Source organism: Poecilia formosa, unplaced genomic scaffold (assembly GCF_000485575.1).
Source record: "Poecilia formosa unplaced genomic scaffold, Poecilia_formosa-5.1.2 Scaffold2, whole genome shotgun sequence".
In the NCBI taxonomy this organism is placed as follows: Eukaryota; Metazoa; Chordata; class Actinopteri; order Cyprinodontiformes; family Poeciliidae; genus Poecilia; species Poecilia formosa.
In genome coordinates, this window is record NW_006799941.1 from 4,242,595 (window position 1) to 4,264,286 (window position 21,692).

General features: G+C 37.7%; 1 protein-coding gene across 8 annotated transcripts in view; it reads left to right on the forward strand.

Moving 5' to 3' along the window:
- cacna2d2a (calcium channel, voltage-dependent, alpha 2/delta subunit 2a) overlaps window positions 1-21,692 on the forward strand; it is a 234,507-nt gene that overhangs the window by 81,636 nt on the left and 131,179 nt on the right. For all 8 annotated transcript variants that reach the window (XM_016670882.1, XM_016670865.1, XM_016670866.1 and 5 more), the window contains exon 3: window positions 1,141-1,257. In XM_016670882.1, coding sequence (XP_016526368.1) covers window positions 1,141-1,257 — 117 coding nt within the window. The remainder of the gene's footprint in view (window positions 1-1,140; window positions 1,258-21,692) is intronic.

A 21,692-nucleotide genomic window follows, 5' to 3' on the forward strand; every position in this document is an offset into this window, starting at 1 on the left:
GTAAGCTCAGTAGATTTGCTGTTCCTCCAGGTGTAATACTTAATACCACCCCTTTAAATATGCCCACATTTTCCATTATAGGTCCAAAATGTTATTTAGTTACATAAATATGTGTTCATTAATTTGTTGCTTCTGGCATCAAATTTATTTACATTTCTAGGATTTTTAAAAATGTTTAAAGTCATACGATTGAAACTAATCAATATTGCTCTACTAGTTGATGGGAAAGTGTGAGTGTTATGAGGATTACCTATAAAGTAAGGAATTTTAATAGTTGGATAAAATAACTATTATTTGTGCAACTCATAGAAATCTTGACTTTCTTTTAAATTTCTTAAATATAACTTTCATCCCTTGGAGATACTTTTTTTTTGTGAGTTTACATGGTATGATTGCGCTGCTTCAGAGTTTCCACCCTGCGAATTTTTAACTGTGTTGGTTAATCTGAGGTGATAAATAGAAATATTCTTTATTGGCCCACAATGGGGACATTTCTATGCAATAAAAGCAAACAAACTCACATAAAGACAGAATGAACTGCAGTTCTGAAGAATGTAAAGGATCTGCACAATATGCATGTATCTTTGAGCACTAAAAGAGTACTCAGAAATAATAACAATGAAAAACTGTGCAACGTTGATGTTGTACAGATAACGGCATGTAAATTAACACATACTGAGTTTGTGGAGAGCCGTGATGGTTGCAAAGTCTAACATCTGCTGGGTGGAAGGATCTCCTACAAAAAAAGGACAAAATGCAAAGACTTTCATCCCAAACTGCTTAAAATGTTCCCCATTTATTTGTTCTTTAAGAGTTAAAACTGTAGAGACACAAGGTGTTCACCCAGCAGTAAGAATCTGCTGGGGTGTTCGTTTATTTAATTTCATTCTGACTGCCAGAGACTGCAGCTGGCTAGCTAAGTGTTTTGCCATTAAGGCTCTGTTCTGCACTTAATTCCTCTATAGAGCAGAGGCTTGTGGGTATAATGACAGCCGGCAGACTGCCTACTCTACAGTAAATGTTTACCATCTTGTGTGTTGCCTTGAAAATAAGCAAACAGCCCCTCTGTGATCTCTTTAATTAAGCTAATGGATGTAGTTGCGTGACCTTTGATCCCTCCTTTTTCCTGTCCATGTGCAGATTTATAATGAGAAGAAGAGCCAGTTTGAAATCAAGAGAAACAACCCCAAGGATCTGGTGGAGCGAGTGGCGCGGGACATCTCCAAGCTGCTAAACAGCAAGAGCAAAGCCTTAGAGGTAAGAGACTCCTCACCTGTCTGCAAGCTGATGCCATGCCTCACTTCCCACATGCATGATGGACTCTTTGAAATGTTCAGTTGCTTTTCATACAAATAAGGATAATTTGTCTGTTTCAACAACAAAGACAAAAGGAAAATGCCAAGAAGCAGTCTGAGCCGCTGTGTTTACCTGCAGCGATTTAACGTCAAGGTTTCCAGTAACCTTAAAAGCTGTGTGTACCTTCACTTTAAATATACACACACACACACACACACACACACACACACACACACACACACACACACACACACACACACATATATATATATATCTAATCCAGATTCTTAGATTGAGTAACACAACTCTGTCTCTTAACTGTCTTTGTTCCTCCTCATGTGAAGAGTGTCACTGTTTTGTAAATGTAACTAGTCATGAACCATGAACACATCTAGATGGGCGTTTTTAATTATTTACAGATTCTGAAAATTTGAATTCTAAGCTCTTCAATTATATAAAACACGTGGAAATCAAAATATTTTTTTCTACAAATGTTGTGTGGTCTGATATTGTTTTAGGGTTGTTTGTAATTTAGAAGCAAACATACACATTCTCTTTTAGCCAGTAGGTAGCCCAATGTAAATAATTTTATTTTAGGTGTTAAGATGCAGTTAGTCAGCGTGGGGCGCAGTTTGGCGCAGTGCTGTTCACCGCCTAGTCACTGTCACATTGCATTCAGCACAGCCGCAGACCAAGATCTGCATGACCCTGATATGCTGTGTAACATAAGAGTGTTAAAAAAAAACAAGTTTTGCAACTCAACTCAAAAACTTTCCACCTTTTTCTTCAGCTGTTCTTTTCAATGTCCTGGTCTTAAGTCATTTATCCATTATTACTTTTAAACACAATCCTTTGGTAAGCTAGCTGTAGAGTCGCACTTGGCAAGTAAACGTTTGTCTACATAAAGTACCTCGTGGACCGCTAGGGGGCGCACATAGACCACAATTAGAGAAAGACTGCTATAAACCCAAAAGACAGCATAAAAATGAAGCTTAGCCAAATATTTTGGATATTTTTGGCTAAAACAAGGAGAGTTGTTACTTCCTACCTAATATAAAACATTTAGTGTGACTTTATATCAGAAGAAAATGTTCTACTTTAAGTTGAGGTACACAGTATTGATCACTGATCACTGAAGATTTTCATCAAACAGTATCTGTCCATTTTGTTGAAGGTTGTACTGCTGCTTTAAACAGGTATGTTCATATTAAAAGCAGAAAACATTAGGATGTTTTTCCTTTCAATTAAACAAAATATATACATATATATAATTTTATGCTATTACCTCTCTCATTTAATTCTGCATCAGTTTAGCGTTTTTCCCATGTCTTTTATTAAAATAATACATTCTACTGAGGCTGTGCCTGAGAAGGTTATCATTTCAGTGTCTTGTGTTTTGCTGTATAATTATTGCTACTGTTATGCTCAGCCAGGCCCTGTGATTAGCTAAAAATGCATTTCGGTCTCTCAGCTGGAAATCTCTCACTGCTCTGAGAGAAAAGGTGGGGATACAGTTTCAGGAAGAATGAGTGACATGAAGGGAAATGAGAAAAGTACAAACAATCAATTTTTAATTTTAGAAATCGAGGGAGAAAGTAGAGGAGCTCTAATTGGGAAGAACAGCATTACAAATTCAGCTGACACCATAACATCTCGTCCCTTCTCTCTACAATGGCAGATGATGGATGCTGTTGTATTTATATCTGTATATCAATCAATGTACAGTTCCTTGCAAAATTATTAATACCCTTTTAACCTTTTTAGAGTTTTAGGTGATAAACCAATACAAAGTAATCATGAAATGTGAAGTGGAGGAATAAAGACGCAAGGTATTCAAACCCTTTTTCAAATTAAATCACAACATTCTTAGCCACTTTTACTTTGATAATCCCAAACAAAATGCAGTGCAAATAATTATTTTCAGAAGACACATAATTGTAGCGTCCACATGTTTGTCTGTCCTGAGAAAGTCTGAGAACCATGAAGATCTAGAAACACTGCTGGCAGACATAGAGAAAGTTGTGAAGAGGTTTGTAGTCGTATTAAATCATGAAATAATATACCATGTTTCGAACATCTCACTGTTTAATCTATCATCCAAAAATTAAACAGTGCTGCTGGAAACCCAACAAAACATGTTGGTCCACATAAACGGACAGTGTTGACAAGGAGAGCGTTTTATTACAGAAGCAGCAAGAGATCTGTGAAAATGAACAATAACATCAATATTAACAACAAGCAGTCATCAATTAGTTGTGCAGTAAAATATCTATAAATAGTCCTGTTTGCAGTTTGCTACAACCGCCTGAGACTCGGCAAACTTGAGAAAAATTTAACATTTTGTTGTATATGCAAGACGCTACATGTTGCTGAAAATGTACAATGCATATCGCCCTGATAGTGAAGCTAAATGCAAGGTTATCGATGTTAAATGCTTCAAAACACATGAGGCTAACCCCGGATTTACACCACATGCAGCTGCGCTCTGGTGCGCACTTCACCGGCATTCATTGCCACTCTGTCTTACACTACGTGTGACTCCGGTCCGTTTTAAAGCCCAGAGGTGCTCCGAAAAGCATGTGGGGGGAAATTAAAGATTGTGCAATACAGTCAGTGACAATAAGAATGAGTGGTGTCATAAAATACTGCAATTCTCAACTTCAAAAGTTAATATTTCTTTGTTCATTTCCCTCTCGCTTCGTCTACCTTTGACGATGTTGCTCGTTGCTCCTTTGACGAATGCTGTGTTTGTTTATTTTCCTGTTGGTCCAGTGTGATCTTTGTAGATTTGACTCTGATGTTCTAATTTTGCCCTGTAAACAGGGTAAATTTTAAGGAAGTTTCACCTTGCAGCAGAACAACAATAATACACATACATGGTTTAGATCAAAGCTTAGTTAGTCATTAGTTGGCAATTGCTACTCACAGATGAGCTTGAGTTATTTCACAGACATTTTTGTCTCTAGATGGACAAACCTGGTAGAGACGCAGTTAGAAGGTTTTATGTTAGAATTATTCATGGTTTTAATGATAGTTCATCATATAAAATCCCATTCTAATGCATCAAGGTTTGTGGTTGTTCAATGAAAACAAGCAAAAACAGTGACATATTTTACAAAGCAGTATGTTAACTTCTGCATCCAGTGCTTATGTGTCACAAAGCTGTATTATTTTCCTACTGAGCTGTTTTGATTTCTACATGCATGAGTATAAAAATGTGTACAGATACATTTGCAGCTGTATCAGTGTATGCATAAAAAAGATCTGTCCACTTTTCTTCCTTTTTGTTTCTGCTTTAGTATGACCACTCAAGCCAAAGCAGTATTTTTGTAGCACAGGTTTAAAGCCTCATAAAGGAGCAGAAGTGTATATCTTTCAGGAGCACCAGGCCTTGTGGGATAAAACGAGGCATATTCACAGTAAGGAGCATGAGTCTGTGAAAAGCATACTTAATTCTTGAATCCCTAAAGTAAAAGAAGGCGTCCCTTCTCATGTCTCTTGGCCAACTTTGGGATTAGATTTGGAATGGCGGTGACCATCTATGTGAACATTTCTCTTTTTACTAACTTTTTTCTCCGGTTTTCACCTCCTCCGACTTCCTGAATATACACACAGTCACATGCAAACGATCCAACCGCCACACCTTTACCTCCACAGTGTCACCTTACATCCTGTCTGAGAGATTCAGACTCGAGGGGCGAGAGGAAATGGGGTGAGAAAAAAGGAGACCTGGAATGAGAATGTCTCCCTGGGGCATGGGAAAGAAAATCAAGAAATTGATGTTAAAAATGAGCAGCAGGCGGGATGGAAAGAGGGGGAAAGAGAGGCAGAAAGAAAAAAAAAAACATCACAGGGGAGTAACCAATTTAACAAAAATCACCAATAAAAGTACAAAAATTATTCAACAAATCAATATTTAATTGAACCAGGTTGCGGTTTTCTTTTATTTTTACTCCAGCTGAATATTTAAGGCTGCAGGCAAATATATTTATGTGGAATTATTATTCATTCAAGGAGGAAAAGTGAAAGCCATGTCTTAATGCAGTTTGTAGATAAGAAGGTCTCACACTCTCCTCGGCTCAGTATTGACAGTGTTTTATATTCCAGGCAGTTTCTGTGCCCTGTAATGGTTATTTAGTCCCCCAAAATTTCCTGAGACACATTTGAGAAAGGGGAATGTGTGTGTGTGTGTGTGTGTGTGTGTGTGTGTGTGTGTGTGTGTGTGTGTGTGTTTGTAGACGGTGTTTGAAAGCACGAAGGAAATAAATTACTCTTCTGCAACCTATTTTTTTTGCTCCTTCAGGTGGTTCTTTGTAATCCATGTTTATATTACTAATGAGGAAATACACATTGACTCTAGTGACTGATTTATAGTGGAAATGTTTCTCCATGTTCCAGATTTAGATGATTTAGTCCCTCATTTTTTTAATTAGTAGAACGTTTTATTCATTTAAAAGCTCTTTTTCCTCCCGCAGTTCAAATTGAAAAAGGTTTTCATTTTTTTTAGTTTGTTTTCTTTGGCTACTCTGTCCAGCTCTTTCATCAGAATACAATTTATTGCAGCTATTAATGCACATTATTTTTGTGCTGTATATTTAAGCTGTAATCTCAACATTTATTGTAATCAACAGATTGATCCACAAAGCCATGTGTAAGGTGTCATTGCACTCGACGCAGCCCTCGTTCTAAAAATGGAAACCCCATAATCTGACTTACTGCTCATCAAAAGTTGAGCCACTATTTGTTCTCCTTCTTTCCTTTTCTTAATCTCCCCCACTCTGCGTCCATGTTCACTCTTCTTCCTTTCTTGCCTCTGGCTTTAGTCGTCTTAAACAATGATCTGATTCTGCAGTCGGTGCCAAAATTAAAACGCTGCATAAACTGCCACTGGCTGAAACACTTGCAAGTTGCCAATGGATATTTAATGTGAAATCGCTTTGATTTTTCTCTGATCAGTTTCAGGAAACAAAATAAAAATCTGTCCACCTGGCGCCATGTTTTTATTTAGCAGATATTTGAAATTGGCAGAAAGAATAGTTTGCTTCCTTGCAGATTTGCTCTGTTTTTGTAACACACCAATACAAAAATATAAATACACTTATAACAGAAACATTGCTTTCCAAACCCGGCAGTATGTAGTAAGACAATCTTCCTTCTGAACCTAATAGCTGCTTGTGCCGCCCTTGGCATCAACAATTGTCATCAAGCAGCGTGAAATCTGGCAGTGAGTCTTTTTAATCACTGAAGGGAATTTCACCCACTTTTTTTTTTTTTGGAAAATTGTTTTAATTCAACCACACTGGAGCATAAATGACCTGTTCAAGGCTATATCACAATGAGATTCAAGCCCTGCCTTTGACTAGGCCACTCTAAAACATGTCTTGGATTGTTTCGAGATATTCAGAGGTTAACTGCAGTTTCATGTAGAGCCAGTTTGGTTTGGATAACTGGGACACCAGCTGAGAACTAAATTAAATGTATTCAAGTCATTGTAGCATGGGTGTGCAATGTTACACCGGTAAAGGATTGCTCCCTAATATTAAATATTAGGGAGGCTATTATATTTCAGATAATCACACTGCTCATATTAATGATACAGTTGGCCAATTGGAAGTACTCTAATTGTCTTGTCACCTAACTGAAATGCTTGTTGTGAAATGCAATGACATAAATCTCAATAAATGTCTTAATGTCGTATTCATATTTTCAGCAATAGGATTGTGGTTAAATTTATTCCTAATGTCTCCCAGACATATTTGTCTAATGTTAAAGTTAGTTTAATAATCTGAAGCATTTATTTATGACAAGAAGCAAAACAGGAAGTAAAGGGACTCATTTTTTCACAGCACTTTTGCATATTGTTTTTATTTTTTGCATACATTACCTGTGCATGTTTTAGCTTGCTATCCTTTTGCAGTGAAACATTTGGAGCCTTTACTGCTACATTAAGTCCAAGATTTTGAAAAGGCCGTCAACAAGCCAGTCATTATCCAAAATAGAGCTTGAAGGAGTAAAACATAACGTTTCTGTAACACCTTTCAGTTTTCGAGTTTATTTAGTGGGAGGTTGATATTCTCTGTCAGCAGTTCACAGCAGACAGAAATTTACTTCACAAGGCAGATTGTTTATTTTTTCAAGAAAAGATCTGGTACAAAAAAACCAAATCTCTGCTGTAGCAGCCTGAATGAAGCTTCTAACATCTTTTGTTCTGCCTCTGACTTCATTTTTCAGCACCTTCTTCGTACTGAAAACAGCTAACCCTATTTTGTCCCCCCTATTAATCCACTAATTTCAGTCAGCAGCTGATTTCTTTTCTCCTAAAAGATAGTTTTTAGCATTTCTGATTTTAACTCTGGTATTCTGTCTTGATGTTTTCCTTGTATCCCTGTCAGCGCCATCAGAGCAACAGGCTTTAGGCCAATTCTGCCAAAGTATCACTCTGGGACGCCTCATAACCCAGACTAGCTTAATCTGCCATGCGCATAAAGCCAAACCGTAGTAATGCTGTACAGCAGACCTCCCACTGACTGGCCCTCTTCTCCTCTTTGCTCCTGTCTGTGATGTGTCATATGACTGCGACAGAGGTTTGAGATCAGTCAGGCGCTTCAGAACCAGCTGAGACAGCATAGCGTCCTGTGTGCCGTCAAAGCTAGGCGGTGTTCTTGCTGCTGCCTTTCTAGCACCAGCGAGAAAAGCAAAGAGCTACATAAAGTGACATTTCCACAGATGCAGAGCAAAACTAATATTGGTTTCACAGAGATGACTGATAGAAAACACAAAAGAAAACAAATGTTGATATAATCCAGTTTTGCAGAAGTAAAAATGAACAACCATGTCCTCAGCTGTGTTGGTTATTGAATTGGACATTTACAGAGTCAAACTCTAGATAATAAAGTGTGGCTTGAGGGTTAAATGCAGCATTTTCTGACAAAAGGAAACACTGAAAAGCCTCCACAGTGTGCAGAGCCGTAAGCAGTGCAGATAGAGGCCACAAGGAAGAGCGCCGTCTGAACCGACCCTTTTTATTTCACAAGTGTTCATGCTGTGCTCTGGAGAAACGAGGGCTGACCCATATAATTGGATATGATTCACTCCGACTGCACGTTGCGCTGTAACTGGAGATCTGCGTCTGACATATCTCAGGCCGCGAGTTAATTTTATGTACATTTTTCTGGTTAAAAGCTTGTTTGGCCTCAGGGCTTCAGAAAAGGCAGGAAGATTAGGTGAGTAAATGGCTCTACTCTCTGGTTAAGGCAGGTGGCTGGGAAGACATATTCAAGTAGGTATGTATCCTGTAACTCCAATGAGACCTTGGAAATAAATGCAGGATGGCTTCTGTGTACTTTTTAGAAATAAATGCCCATGATGGGCCTTTTGGCTGCAGTCATAATGTTATAAGAAGTAGAGACAGAGTGCTGTAATTCCTATTTTTATGGTATGACAAAAACCATTTTTTATTCAGGACGTTGAACAGACAGAATGATTGAATTCAAGAGTAAAATAAAATATCCTGCACGTCTTGCAGCTGACTTCTGGATCCCTGTGATCGTTGCACTGTGTGACTCCCAGCTGGTGGAGACTTAAGGGTTAATGAGGTTGGAGAGGATCGTTTCCTTATGGTTACCAGACAGGATGAGCTTAGTGATGTTGGTAACCTGAGCAGCAAGCTAATGCTTAATGTCCGCTCACTGTTATGGGAGACTCTGGCTGCTACACTGAAGTCTAAAAAAAAGGTTTCATCAGGTAAATTACTTAAAACAATCAAGAGCAGAGAGTTTATCTGGTTGAGGAAATATTACTGTGATGGAAAAGTTATGTTATTGTACGAACTGAGGCACGGCTGGTACGTAAAGTACAATTTATTGACGCTTCGTATCGTTTATTTTATTATTCTTGTTGTATTGCAACACAATTTCACTCAGTATGTAGATTTTAAACTTGAATGACAATAAAGTCTATGGCAGGGGTGTCAAACTCATTTTTGTTTTGGGCCAAATCAAGGTCATGAACGCTCTTAAAGGGCCGGTTGTGCCAGAGTGTATTGACAAAACCTGTTAAAATATTAATAAATTCTTAAAATTAAATAATATTGTTGAACATCTTTTCAGTCCTTCCAGGATTTCATGATTCTTTTTGTGATTTTTTTTCAATAAAAATGAAAGTGTTTCTGGTACAAATCTGGAAATATTTGTGCTTGTTTATTACTTTTTATTACTCACTGTAAAGATCATGGACTACAATCTGACATCGGTTAAGACTCAGGCAGCTGTTTAGTACAAGTAAGAAAGTTTTTGACAATTTTTGAGAAAAATCTACAATAAACTCCAAATTATTAGTGCAAAAAAGTGCTGGGATTAATTTGTTGATTTTGAGTGAATTTCCACAATAATTCTCAAGAAACTGATTGATATAATTTGGCAGTGAGCAGATAAAAACTGCATTGATTTAATTAATAACATAATATTTAGAGACACTTAGTGTTTAGTCCAGAATCTGGAGGGCCACAAAAAAAGCTCTGGTGGGCCGGATTTGGCCCACGGACCTCAAGTTTGACCCATGTCGGCTATGGTTTTAGACAGCCACTGAACAAATCCGGTACAAAATCACGAAGGGCCGAAATGACCAGGATGCGTTTACACAGGCGTAGTGGATGGTAAAGTTGAGTGGGAGATATAACTCCCACTTAATCTCTTGGTCAAATACAACATGAAACATGACCAGATTGACTCCAGAGCAGCATTTCCTCTTGCCCCAGTATCCCTGGACGACTCTTCAGGCAGCATGCTTCTTTCTTCAAGTTGCATCAGCTCTTTATCAGGAGATAAGAGGACCAGCATAAATAGAGCAGGAAGGCAAGTGGCAGAAGATCCAACTGGCAAGTACAAAAATCTACTCGAGTTGAGTGAATCCCAGGGAAGATAAACTGTGTGGCGATGAGTTGATGAGGATCAGATGTGCCAAATGGACTGCCAGGAACCAAGAAGCCAGACCAACTGGAACTGAGGAGGAGAAACAAGGAGAAAACATCCTCACAGATACAAAAAACAAACCCAACTTAAAACAGAAAGATCTCCATGATATAAATCTGGGACACTTACAAATAAAATACGCAGTAGAAAATTTTAATTTTGACTAATATCTTTTTTTCCTCCTCACCATCTGACATTAAATCAAACTAAACTTCCCTGTTTTACATCAGCTATAATTTAAATGGGCCAACTACAAGAATATTTTTGTTCTACAATTTTCTTTATTTCCTTTCTTTTAATATTCAGAAGTTTTAATAGTCTAACGTATGCTCCTTTGAAGCCAGACGGAAATGAATGCGGCCATGCTTACAGTGATTGTTTTTAGATCACTGGAGAGCGTTGGCTAGACACTGTGCAAGGACAGCAGAAGTGTGTTTGACAGGATTAATCATTCAGGCTGCATGTGGGCCTCTGTCTCCTCCTGACCATGGAAACCAACATGACGCAGCCGGGCCAGAGACGGGGTGGGTCAGGCCACTCCGAGTCATCTGACATTACGTTACCATCATTAATAATTCACAAAGACACCGACTCCCAGCGCGTGCACTGCCAACTTGTCTGACTGTGCTCCTATTGACACAGGCGAGAACATTTGGAAGTATTCACTCCACAGCAGGTTAACATTTTTACATTACCTTCAAATAATGGTTGAAATATCAACTTAAAGAAGGAACTTAATAACCATCAGTAAACTGCAAAACAGCTGCAGCATGAAACTGTTTTATTTCTGACCTGCATTTGGATACTTTTTAAGTAGGGCATCTTGGCAATCATAGAGCCTATTATTGGATTTATATTACCATGTCTAGGAAAACACATAACCTCCTGCAAACTCAAAAGGATTGTGACTTCATCTTACATGCAATATTCAGAAGTTGAGCCACTTTCCCACTGGGATGTAAAGCTTTGAGGAGAAAGGCTGAAGATGCAAAACTGGTAACTATTGAAGAGCTGAGATACTCTCATCATGACTTGAATGTTGCAGAAATGGCGAGCTTTTAATGATCGAGGCAATTTAATTCAATTATAGCAGCAAGAATTAACATGTTAGAATTTACTCTTGCTTTTCTACAAACATCACAGATTCAGATTTATACATACTGAATATAAACAGTGTAAAATGCAGCTCTGGAAAAAATTAAGAGACCACCGCAAAATAATCAGTTTCTCTGATTTTACTCTTTATAGCTATATGTTCGAGTAAAATGAAAATTGTTCTTTTATTGTATGAACTACTGACAACATGTCTGAAATTACAAGAAAATTTAGTATTTGCAAAAATTGAGAAACGGTCAAAATAACAAAAAGATGCAGGGCTTTCAGACCTCAAATAATGTAAAGAAAACAAATTCATATTCATTTAAAAACAGCAATACTAATGTTTTAACTCAGGAAGAGTTCAGAAATCAATATTTGGTGGAAAAACCAGGTGGTTTTCAAAGGGGTTCAGTGCAGTAGTTTTTTCAGAGCTCAACATGTACCTGTGTGTTCATGTACTACTTTTTAAAATTAATTTTATATATATAAAACTACAAGTTAGGCTTCAGAAATAGAAACATTTTAAAAATTGAATCACAATTTAAATATTTGTGTCAGTTTAGGTTAATATTTTAAGTTAAGTTTCCCTGGACAATAAGTTTAATTTATTTAGAAATGTGGATGATTCGATGACACGTTGTGTTCAATTACCTGCTTTTTAACAAACTGCCAAGGTGAAAAAGTGTGACTTATAGTCTGGGAAACACAGTGTATTGTTTCTGTTTTGGAAACTAAATGTTTATAGTATTTATTAAAATTTTATTGGGCTTTATGTATTTATAATTTCATACCTTCTTGGATTTGAGAAAATTGATAATGAATTCAAGCAAGTGCACACAATTCTTGTTTTCAGAAATCAGTTTTATATCACTTTGCCACATAAAAAGAACAAAGACAGTTATTTTTCAGCAGAGAAAGGAATAAATAGAAAAAAAAGCACACTTAATTAACCTTGACTGACGTAACTCTGGGAATATAACCACTTCCTCGGTGTGTGTGCTTGACGTCTGGAGGGTGTCATCCTTGGGAGATCTCAGGTGCCTCAGTGATGCCTGGCTTTAATTGAACAGGCATCCGGCACAAATAACCAATTTATTCCATCTAAATTTAGCCTTCAGTCTTTGAAGAGCTCTCCGTTCTGAAAACTCAGGATCCTGCTAGCAGACCGATGCAAAGCTTTTGAAACAAGTGCAAGCTGTCACTGGAACCTGATGGGATTTTGGTGGTCGAGTGTACAACTGAGAGGGGCTTAATAAAGTGAAACTCTCCTTTGAATGGCACTGGTGTGATAAATAATTGTAATGCTTTCAATATGTGGCTTAGACTTAGGAGTAAAGTGGCAGAAGCTTGAAACTCCAACCATCGCTGGTTAAAGTATGCACATACTTCTTTATCTAGTAAGTATGATATTCCAATATGTTGTTTTGAATATTAGAGAATGTTTTATTTATTTTTTGCATTTTTATTCATTGATTTGTTTAACAGATCAATGTTAAACAAATAAACATTGTTTATTTGTTTAACATAACAAAGATCTTAGATCTTGCCTAAATTTCTGTTTAGGCAAGATCTAAACAGAAATTTTCCGTAAGAAGGAAAGAAAGAAAAACTACATCCAAACTATTTGGACTACTTCTGTTACTTTTTATGGGGTAATAAAGTCATCTGACAGTTTTGTTTGTTTGTGTAAGGCACACGAAGGCAGCCCTTTATTAACCCTTACCAGCACAAAAAAGACAGATATAAACATGCAGTGAATAAATTGATTTCAAATCAGTTTTTTTCACCAAAGAATTAAGAAGATATAAACACGTTTACACTGATGCTCTTTAAATGTGTATATATTTGAAATTTTACATTGACATTTGTGACTGTATGCAAAATAGAACAGGGTGTATTTGCTTATCACGAGTTAAGGCAAAACAACATTTTCCCTCATGTCCCCTAGGGGGCTCCGTACACTAGAGCCAATGAAACCTAAAAAAAGCAAACAAAAGACCTGCTGTGTGAAGTAGCCCAGCACAGACTGTGTTTCACTCTCTTACTGGCCAGATCAGTTTGTTGCTTTGCGATTAGATTGTAGCAGCAGTGAACCGACCTCACTGCTGCTCAGTGAGGTCGGCGTGTTTTTTGACCCTGTATTGAAATGTGTTTTGTTATTTGTTTTAATACATTATATTTCACACACCTTGTCTGGTTTTCTGCCCTTGTGGGAATACAGTAGGACTACACGCACGCACGCACGCACGCACGCACGCACGCACGCACGCACACACACACACACACACACACACACACACCGTGCAGACGTGTAAACTCAGGAACTCAATATGGGATTGGTAATCTGGACAGGGACTGTCTGATCATTTTGTTGAATATCACAGTACTTACATACACAAAAGTGGATTTCTAACTTAATTATTTACTCTGTTTACAGTGTGTGACCTTTGACAGCCTTTTGGGGTCTAGGTAGCTAAATTACACTCCTTCCCTACCCTCATCATAGCATTTAAACTTTATCCTCAACTACTACCCTCCCGGAGGCACAGCATGTCACTTGGTAACAGCGAGAACTCCTTGCTATGGTTTGTGTTCATTTAGGCAGCCTAATGAATTACAAGGGCTTTATAATGACTGTGTCTGAGCAGTGCTGTGGGGAGGTCAGATGGTTTGAATAACTAATGAACCAGGTCTCAAGTCGACTTTAACATGCACTGGAACATTTTGTAAGAGCGGCTGGAGAAAGTATACGGCTGCATACTACAACCTCCCACTATTACCACCTCGAGAAAGTGAAGAAACGACATAGGAGACTCTAACAAAGTAATTTGATTTTCCATTTCCTGTAGGCCTTTTGAGAGGCAGTTATAACTCCCAGGTCCCATCAGCGGAGAACGGGGGAAGTAGGCCAAGCTCTACTTGAGTAAAAATAGTGGAGAAAACTTTAAACTGAGTTGGCCAAACTGTGTCTTGACACGTGGCATTTATTTTGAGAATTTGAGAATTTTTCAGTAATTATCATGGAAAGAAATCAGGTGCTGACCAGTTTCTCAATTTTGATTTGATATTTGAAATCCATCCTTCCACTTTTCCAACAAGTTGATGAAATGCCTCCCTAATGGAAAGCAACCCAGGTACCTAAAACAACTTATTTGGCAACTTTTAATGCAGATAAGCTTCACATAAATGTGTTGCATTTCTCATCCTACCCCTAAAGCTGTTGTCATAATGTTTATGTTCCCGCTATGTGGGTGTGGGTATCAAAAAACACATTTCTCACGTGGGTCTAAATGTGAAGAAATAGACAGTTTTGTCCTGCGACTTCTATGAAATCTACGTGTAACATGCATAAATCTGTGATCTATGCATGTTAAAGTATGCTGCTTTTGCTTTGACAAAAATGTGTTTTATTTTTTCTACACTTAAGTACTTGACAGAAATTGAATTTTCTAAAAATGTTAATCTGTGTTATAGAAAGTTAAGCATTAACTGGTTTAATTATTACGAGGTGAAATAAGCAGAATGCAAGTCAAGTCAAGCCAAACCAAGCAATCGGCATGCTGATGTGAGTGGATCTTCAGTGGTGCAAACAGAGCATCAACATAGTGATGCTGTGACATTATAGTAGATCTTGTACCAGTTCCATACAATAAGGTACATATTTAGTAAATATGGTGCTCAAGAGTTCATGATCTGAAAATATTCAAGATTAAAAAAACAGAAAATGCTGATTCTGCAATTTTGGAGGTATAGAAAGGTAAAAATGAAGGGTTTGTATTCTTGAAGCAGCATTTCTTCCCACACACCCTGAAATAATTCAGGGTGTAATTCACCAATTTGTACCTTCATTTTATGACAACCCATTAGTATTTCCTGTCTTTCTACTTCCTGTCAACGAACCACTTTATACCCATATACCTAAATCATTGAGTATCGGATCATGATTTGTTTTTAAAGAAGTATTTTTATTGATGATAGAGATAATGCTCACTTTAAATAATTTAATTAAAATATGAAGGTGGATATGGAGTAATGCTTGGTTGGTTTGATGGTCTTCTTTATCCAAAGATGGCCAGAATATTTCGTAACAACCTTCCTTATTCACGCTCCTGTTCTGTTCCAGAAAGATCCTTAAATGCTCGATCTCCTCCATTAGGGCAGTAAGTCTTTCCCAACCGGGAAGAGGCAAAACTAAACTCCCTTGTTTTGGATGCTTGCCATTCCAAAATGTAGCATCATAAAAACCTTACTAAAATATACAGTTGTTTTTTTTTATCAAGTTGCAATCCAGCTAAACAATTCATGTTGTAAACTATAAAGCTTAAAGGAATTATTGACATTTTTTTTTGTTTTAACTGCAGTCATTTAATAATAAAATATTGCTGGGTTTTATTCTTCCTATGCGGTCGGACTGAGCTTGTACATGGAAACAAGGGCAAACTCTTAACTACGCTTGTGCACACTGTCACGTACAAACATACCACGCACTTAATCACAGATTTCTTCCCCTAATCTCATCCCTGATCGTCTAGCCCCTGTCATTCAGATCTATGAACTTCCATTAGCAACCATCTGTTACAACCTGCAGCAAAGCTATTACACTTCACACGCTTACACACACATACGCACACCAAAAACGATAAGAATGGAAGCATCTACCTCACCCAAAGTATGGCTGGCAAATTTCTTCCAAGCCTTGAGAGAGATTGCTGAAGCGTTGCCTGTTTAACCTTCAGATTCACAAAAACCTGTGATATGCTACGCTGCCACCCTGTGAACGCTTTAATGGGTCACCAGCCCTAAGACACGCACTTGTATGTGGAGACAAAGTGTGAGGTCACACACACAAAGGTGCAAGTCTTAGCATTCTGCTGTAAACACAGATACTGTATGTATCTCGTCTTTTATCTGTAGATTACATTAACTCCAGGTTTTGGTCCTTCAATCACTCTCACTGATAAAGGTCACGCTGCCGCACCCAGCGTACCTCGGCAAAATGTCACCGCTTAATCTGCTCTGGTATGCAGCCGCAGCCACCTTTCTTCACATATCCATTGCATAAACATTTTGTTTTTATTGTTTCTGCTACACAAGCTGAATACTGATTTGGTTGAATCTGTTTATATCTTTGAAAAGGATTTTATTGCTAACTAAAAAGAGTAAAACATTAGTACTGATCCTTCTCTGTAAAGAATACTGTAAAACGTCTGAATCAGTATTGGTATTGACTTCGTACATCCTCTTAAGCAAACATGAGACATAAATCATTGCAAGAAGAATATAAGATAGTAAAATATTAGAATCAGGAGGTGTAAAGTTCCTGTAAAAGGTTTTGTAAGGTAAGGTAATATTATTTATATAGCACATTTTCAGCAACAAGGCAATTCAAAGTGTTCCTCTTTCGTTAAAAAGACAATGTTTTTATTTAGAGGCGTTTCACCTGTGAGGCAGGAAAATAGGAAAAGCCAGATAAGGTCATTGTGCCCTTACATAAACTATACCACCAAGAATTGGATAAAAAAACAGACTATAATCTTAAATCTTCTGAAAGCTCATGATGTTCATCAGAAATCGAGTACACTCTCCTTTAAAACAGCAAAGTATTAAAGAAGTTACTATTATCTGGTAAGTTATCAGCAGCCTATCAGGAGCTGGAGGAAGTGGATCCTGTCTTTATTTAACACATTCATATTAAATATTAAACATATTAAACATCACTGCTATGTGGTGTATGCTACAGCATTTTCTACACCATCTGAAGTTCACAGAAACTCTGCTGAAGCATCTCAAACCCGTGTTTCCATTCTCCTCTGATCTGTGAAATCAACAAAGCATTTTCCTCCATGCAACTTACTGGATATTTTCTCTGTTTCTGTTTTTTGGACCATTCTCTGTAAAACCTAAAGATGGTTGTGTTTTAATATCCAAGGAGTTTAAGCAGCTTCTGAAATACTCAGATCAGTCCATCTGGAAGAACCATGTGACGTTCAAAGATACTTAAATCCCATTTCTCTCTCATCCTGATGCTCAGTTTGCACTTCACCACATCTTCCTTAATGTACTTCCTGCTTTGCTAATGTAATCATTCACAGTTTGTGTTAAGCAGTGAGACAGGTAACAACGTGACAAGTGAGGGTGTATCTCTTCTTTTGTTTCTACAAACACAAGACATTTGATCTCCTATATGGTTCTGACCAGCTACAGTGTCTTTGTATAAAATGATGGTTCCCTGTAAAGGCAGGGAATCAATCTTATGAAATACTGGGAAAACTGGACAACATAATAAACCAGATTCAGGTTCTGGTAGATTTTTTTTTAGCTGTGATGGAGGGGTGTTAAAAGCAATTAATTATCAAACTTCTACTTGAAAGAAAAGTGAAAAAAGACCCTCCCTGTTTAAGCAACTCGTTCACGTATCCATAGCATCTGCTTCACTCCTTCATTTCCCCGTCAGCGAGAGACAAATGAATAGAAATGACTGCTTTGTGCTTTTATGCAGCTGTCTCTCCAAGCGGCATGAAACATATATTTTTAGTCTCCCATTTGTGATTTTGTATCTGCAGAGCAGGGAGAGAAAAGGACACAGACACTTGAATTGAGAATTGCTGTGCTAAAACGCAGCCCTTTTTTCCCTTCCCGTAAGGCAGTCTACTCGTTGTTTTCTTTTCTAGAAGGCACAATTGAAAAGATCAATTTTAGGAAAGGAGCTTTTTTGAAAACCGCCTAGGCTTTCAAATAAAAAATGGACATTGTGCTATGCAGAACGTAAGTGCAGTGTAAAAGTAGCGACTTGTTAGGTTTGTTTTTTTAGTCGTCATGGGGCAACATGGAATTTGTTTTTCTGTGTTCCTGCTGTAAAACAGTTAAGTATTTATTTATTTTTTTATAAAAAACTGACAGTTGCTGCGTTTCCACTAAAAATGTGTGCAAAACTTTTCCAATGTTCTGCTGATGTCACATTTGCTGTGTTTCCATTACTTAAGAAATGCAATCAAAATCACACATGTAAACGCTTGTTCATATGATACGTCATTAAAATTCATGATGATGACAAATGTAAACACTTACATGAGATATAATATATTTATAGTTCAGCGCTTGTCGTAAGCCATCAGTGGAGACCTTGGCGTCTTATTCAGGCATTGAAGCGGCTACGTATAGGTGCGCCATTTTGGAGAGATTGTGGTCGGAATAGCTGGGGTTTCAACACTTTCAAATGACAAACTCAACTTTTGATGAACTGAGATGTTGTGAGACCTCTAGTGAAGCCAGCTGTACCAAGGAGGTCAACGCCTACAAATGAGCACATTGCTGCTTCATCCACAAACTGGCGTGATGTAAAAAAGCCCCAGTGTTTCCACTGCAGTTTTCCAAAAATTCAAACATGGCTGAAAAACCACTTCATTCTGTCACAAAAACTCTTTATCCAAAAACGTGTTTTCTTTCACGATCGGTGCATTTTCTTTAAGTAAATGCATTTTTGTAATTCCAGTTTGTTCAGATTTATGATAAATTAAAACGCATTTCCTCTGTCCTACTTCCCAAGTTTGTCCTAATCCTTTCAAACCTTCAGTCCTCTCACTGATTGTCTTTCACTTCCTTTTTTTAAAGTAACATCGACTGAGAAACCAAACAGGACAAAGCTTTTTAGTCAGTAAGGATGCACAGAACAAGACTTTCTGAACCTTTTTTAAACTATACTGGTGTAAGCCATTATTTTTGCATCTTTTCGTGGAGAGCATGCTTCTACCGTAAAATTGTAATTCTGCATTTTTCTTGTGCTAACCAGAAAATGCTATGCTGGTTAGCAGTTTGTATTTTGGTAAGCTAAATATTTCCTTTGGTGAAAGCTGGCCTGTTATCTGCAGTATTCCCCGGTCTTGGAAAGCTGTGCTGTAATTCCAGTCGAGTTCTGCTTGAGTGAGTTCCTTTTTTCTTCCTTGTGGAATAGAAAGGACAAATAATGGGCTTGTCTTCCGCCGACGAGCTCCTAGTTTTGTCAGACCATTGATCGGGAGAACAAGGGCCATTTTCACAGTATGTCGCTCTTGGAAACCCCACAAACACACCTGAAAAAAAAACAGCAGATTAATGTTGTTTCAAAATAAAACCTCTCCTAACCAATGCTTAATGTTTTGAATCAGAAACTAATAGGTAAACAGGCATGTTATACTTTATTATAGCTAGAAAGTTTGTATACTTAAAGGGCTCTCTTCTCCTTTATCTTATAAGAAATCTGCAAAAGAATTAGGACTGTGCCTACAGGTGCAACGATTATTTGGTATAACTCAATGATAAAAGAAAAACACAGAGAAATAGGGGAGTTTAAGTAGTTCCAAATCTATGGCTATTAAGTTTATATTTATTTAATGCTGAAGCAAAACTATGGTGATAATAAATGAGAAGAACCTCCCATTTGCACATGCACAAATAATAAAACATGTTTCTTTTCCAGCAATCTGGCCCCTCCATTTTGATGTTAGAGGCAGACTTATTTTATTAAAGGGGTCTTATTATGCAAAATTAACATTTTTCATATTTTTGTACTTTTATTTGGGTCTAAATTGCCTCTAAAAACAGCAAAAGAGACTTAAAATACTACACAGCCGTTTTCTGGCAATATGTTAATGTTTTTTGGTGTCAGAAAAAATTAGCTGTTTCAAAAACCTACCGATTTATTTACATTTGATAGGCACTATGTTGTCGCCTAGCAACCCAAGTAGAACTCCAGCTCGTCACCTAGCAACTTGCTTGGTATAAACTGACCGAACCAATTTACAAAAGCACAACAGGTTATTTTTTAAGTAAGTCACTCAGTTTGGATTCTTTCTTGCGATATTCATTTGGTGGAGCAACTCTGACCTGGCACATGCAGGTAATGCCTGGTTTACACGGCAACATAGTTATGCAGATTATCATGACGGCTCTAAGGATAATCCAGTAAGATATTACTGTGTGTGATGCACTAAGAGTGACCTAGTCTGCTCAGATGGATGTCGGGACTGCTCCGACCTCAAACCGGGAATATTTAGCTCGTTGGATCGTCTTATCTTATGGCAACAATCAGAAAACGAGGTGACGGAAACATGGAGGGAAATCCAAAATACACAGAAGAAACATCAAATGCTGTGGCATGTGTTATTTTTTCTTTGTTAAAAATAGTCCACAAACTATTGTCATTGCCTTTCTGTCACAAATTATTAGATCCATCATCAAGTTCCCTAACTCAAAGATTTAAAAAATTTGGCAGGTATTCAGGATGGGACAGAGCAGGCCACCCTGCTGTCTATGGAGATCCAGAACATTGAACACTGGTTAGGAACGTCAGCTTTCACAGTAACATCAATATGGTGGGGTTTTTTTATGTTCGTTTGCATGTATCGTGTTCCCAAAGAGAGACATGCTGTGAAAATAGCCCTTGTTCTCCCAATCAATGCTCTGTCAGAAACTAAGAGCTCCTTATCAGTAGACAAGCCCATTATTTGTCCCTTTTGTTTCCACAAGAAACAAGAAAAGGCGCTCGTTCAAGCAGAACTCGACTGGAATAAATCCCAGCTTTCCAGGATCGGAGGTGGACTGCGGATAACAGGCCAGCTGTCAGCAAAAGGAAACATTTACTCACTAACAACGGCTACTTACTGTCTATGAGCAACAAAGATAGAAGGACTTTCAATCGAAGCATCTATGTTGTTTGAATACAGAAACATCTGTACTCAATGTCTTCCAATGAGAACCGTTTTGGTTGATCCTGATATGCTGAATCATCTACCAGGTAATGAAGTTAAATGACTTACAAGACGGAAATCTAGGAGGATTAGAGGTGAAGTAGATCTACTACTTTCAAAGATACCAAATAGCATTGGTTATTTTTTTCTACTAAAGTACACTGTGCCTTTAAGATACTAAAAACTACAACAAGATTTAGTCACATAGTGTCTGTGGCTGGAGGTTCTTCAAGATGTCAGAGCAGGGGTTTCCAAAAGTTACGTTTTACTGTAACCCGATAAATCACAAAATGCATTCATTTGTTTTCTGCTTAGATGATATTAAATTACGCAGTTATTGCTTACATCTATTCAGCTGTTGGAAAGTATCTCCAGTTGCAAGAAATCTATTGAAATGAAAAATAATCTTTGAACACCCAGATAGGTTTTGCTCTTAAACACTTGGAAAAAACAAACTAAACTCAAGTCATGTACTTGGAAACAACAAATTAATTATAATTTTAGATTTAGGAGACTGGCTCCTCTCCACATGGAGGAGCAGCGGCTCTACTCTGAGTCCCTCACGGATGACCGAGCTTCTCACCCTATCTCTAAGGGAGAGCCC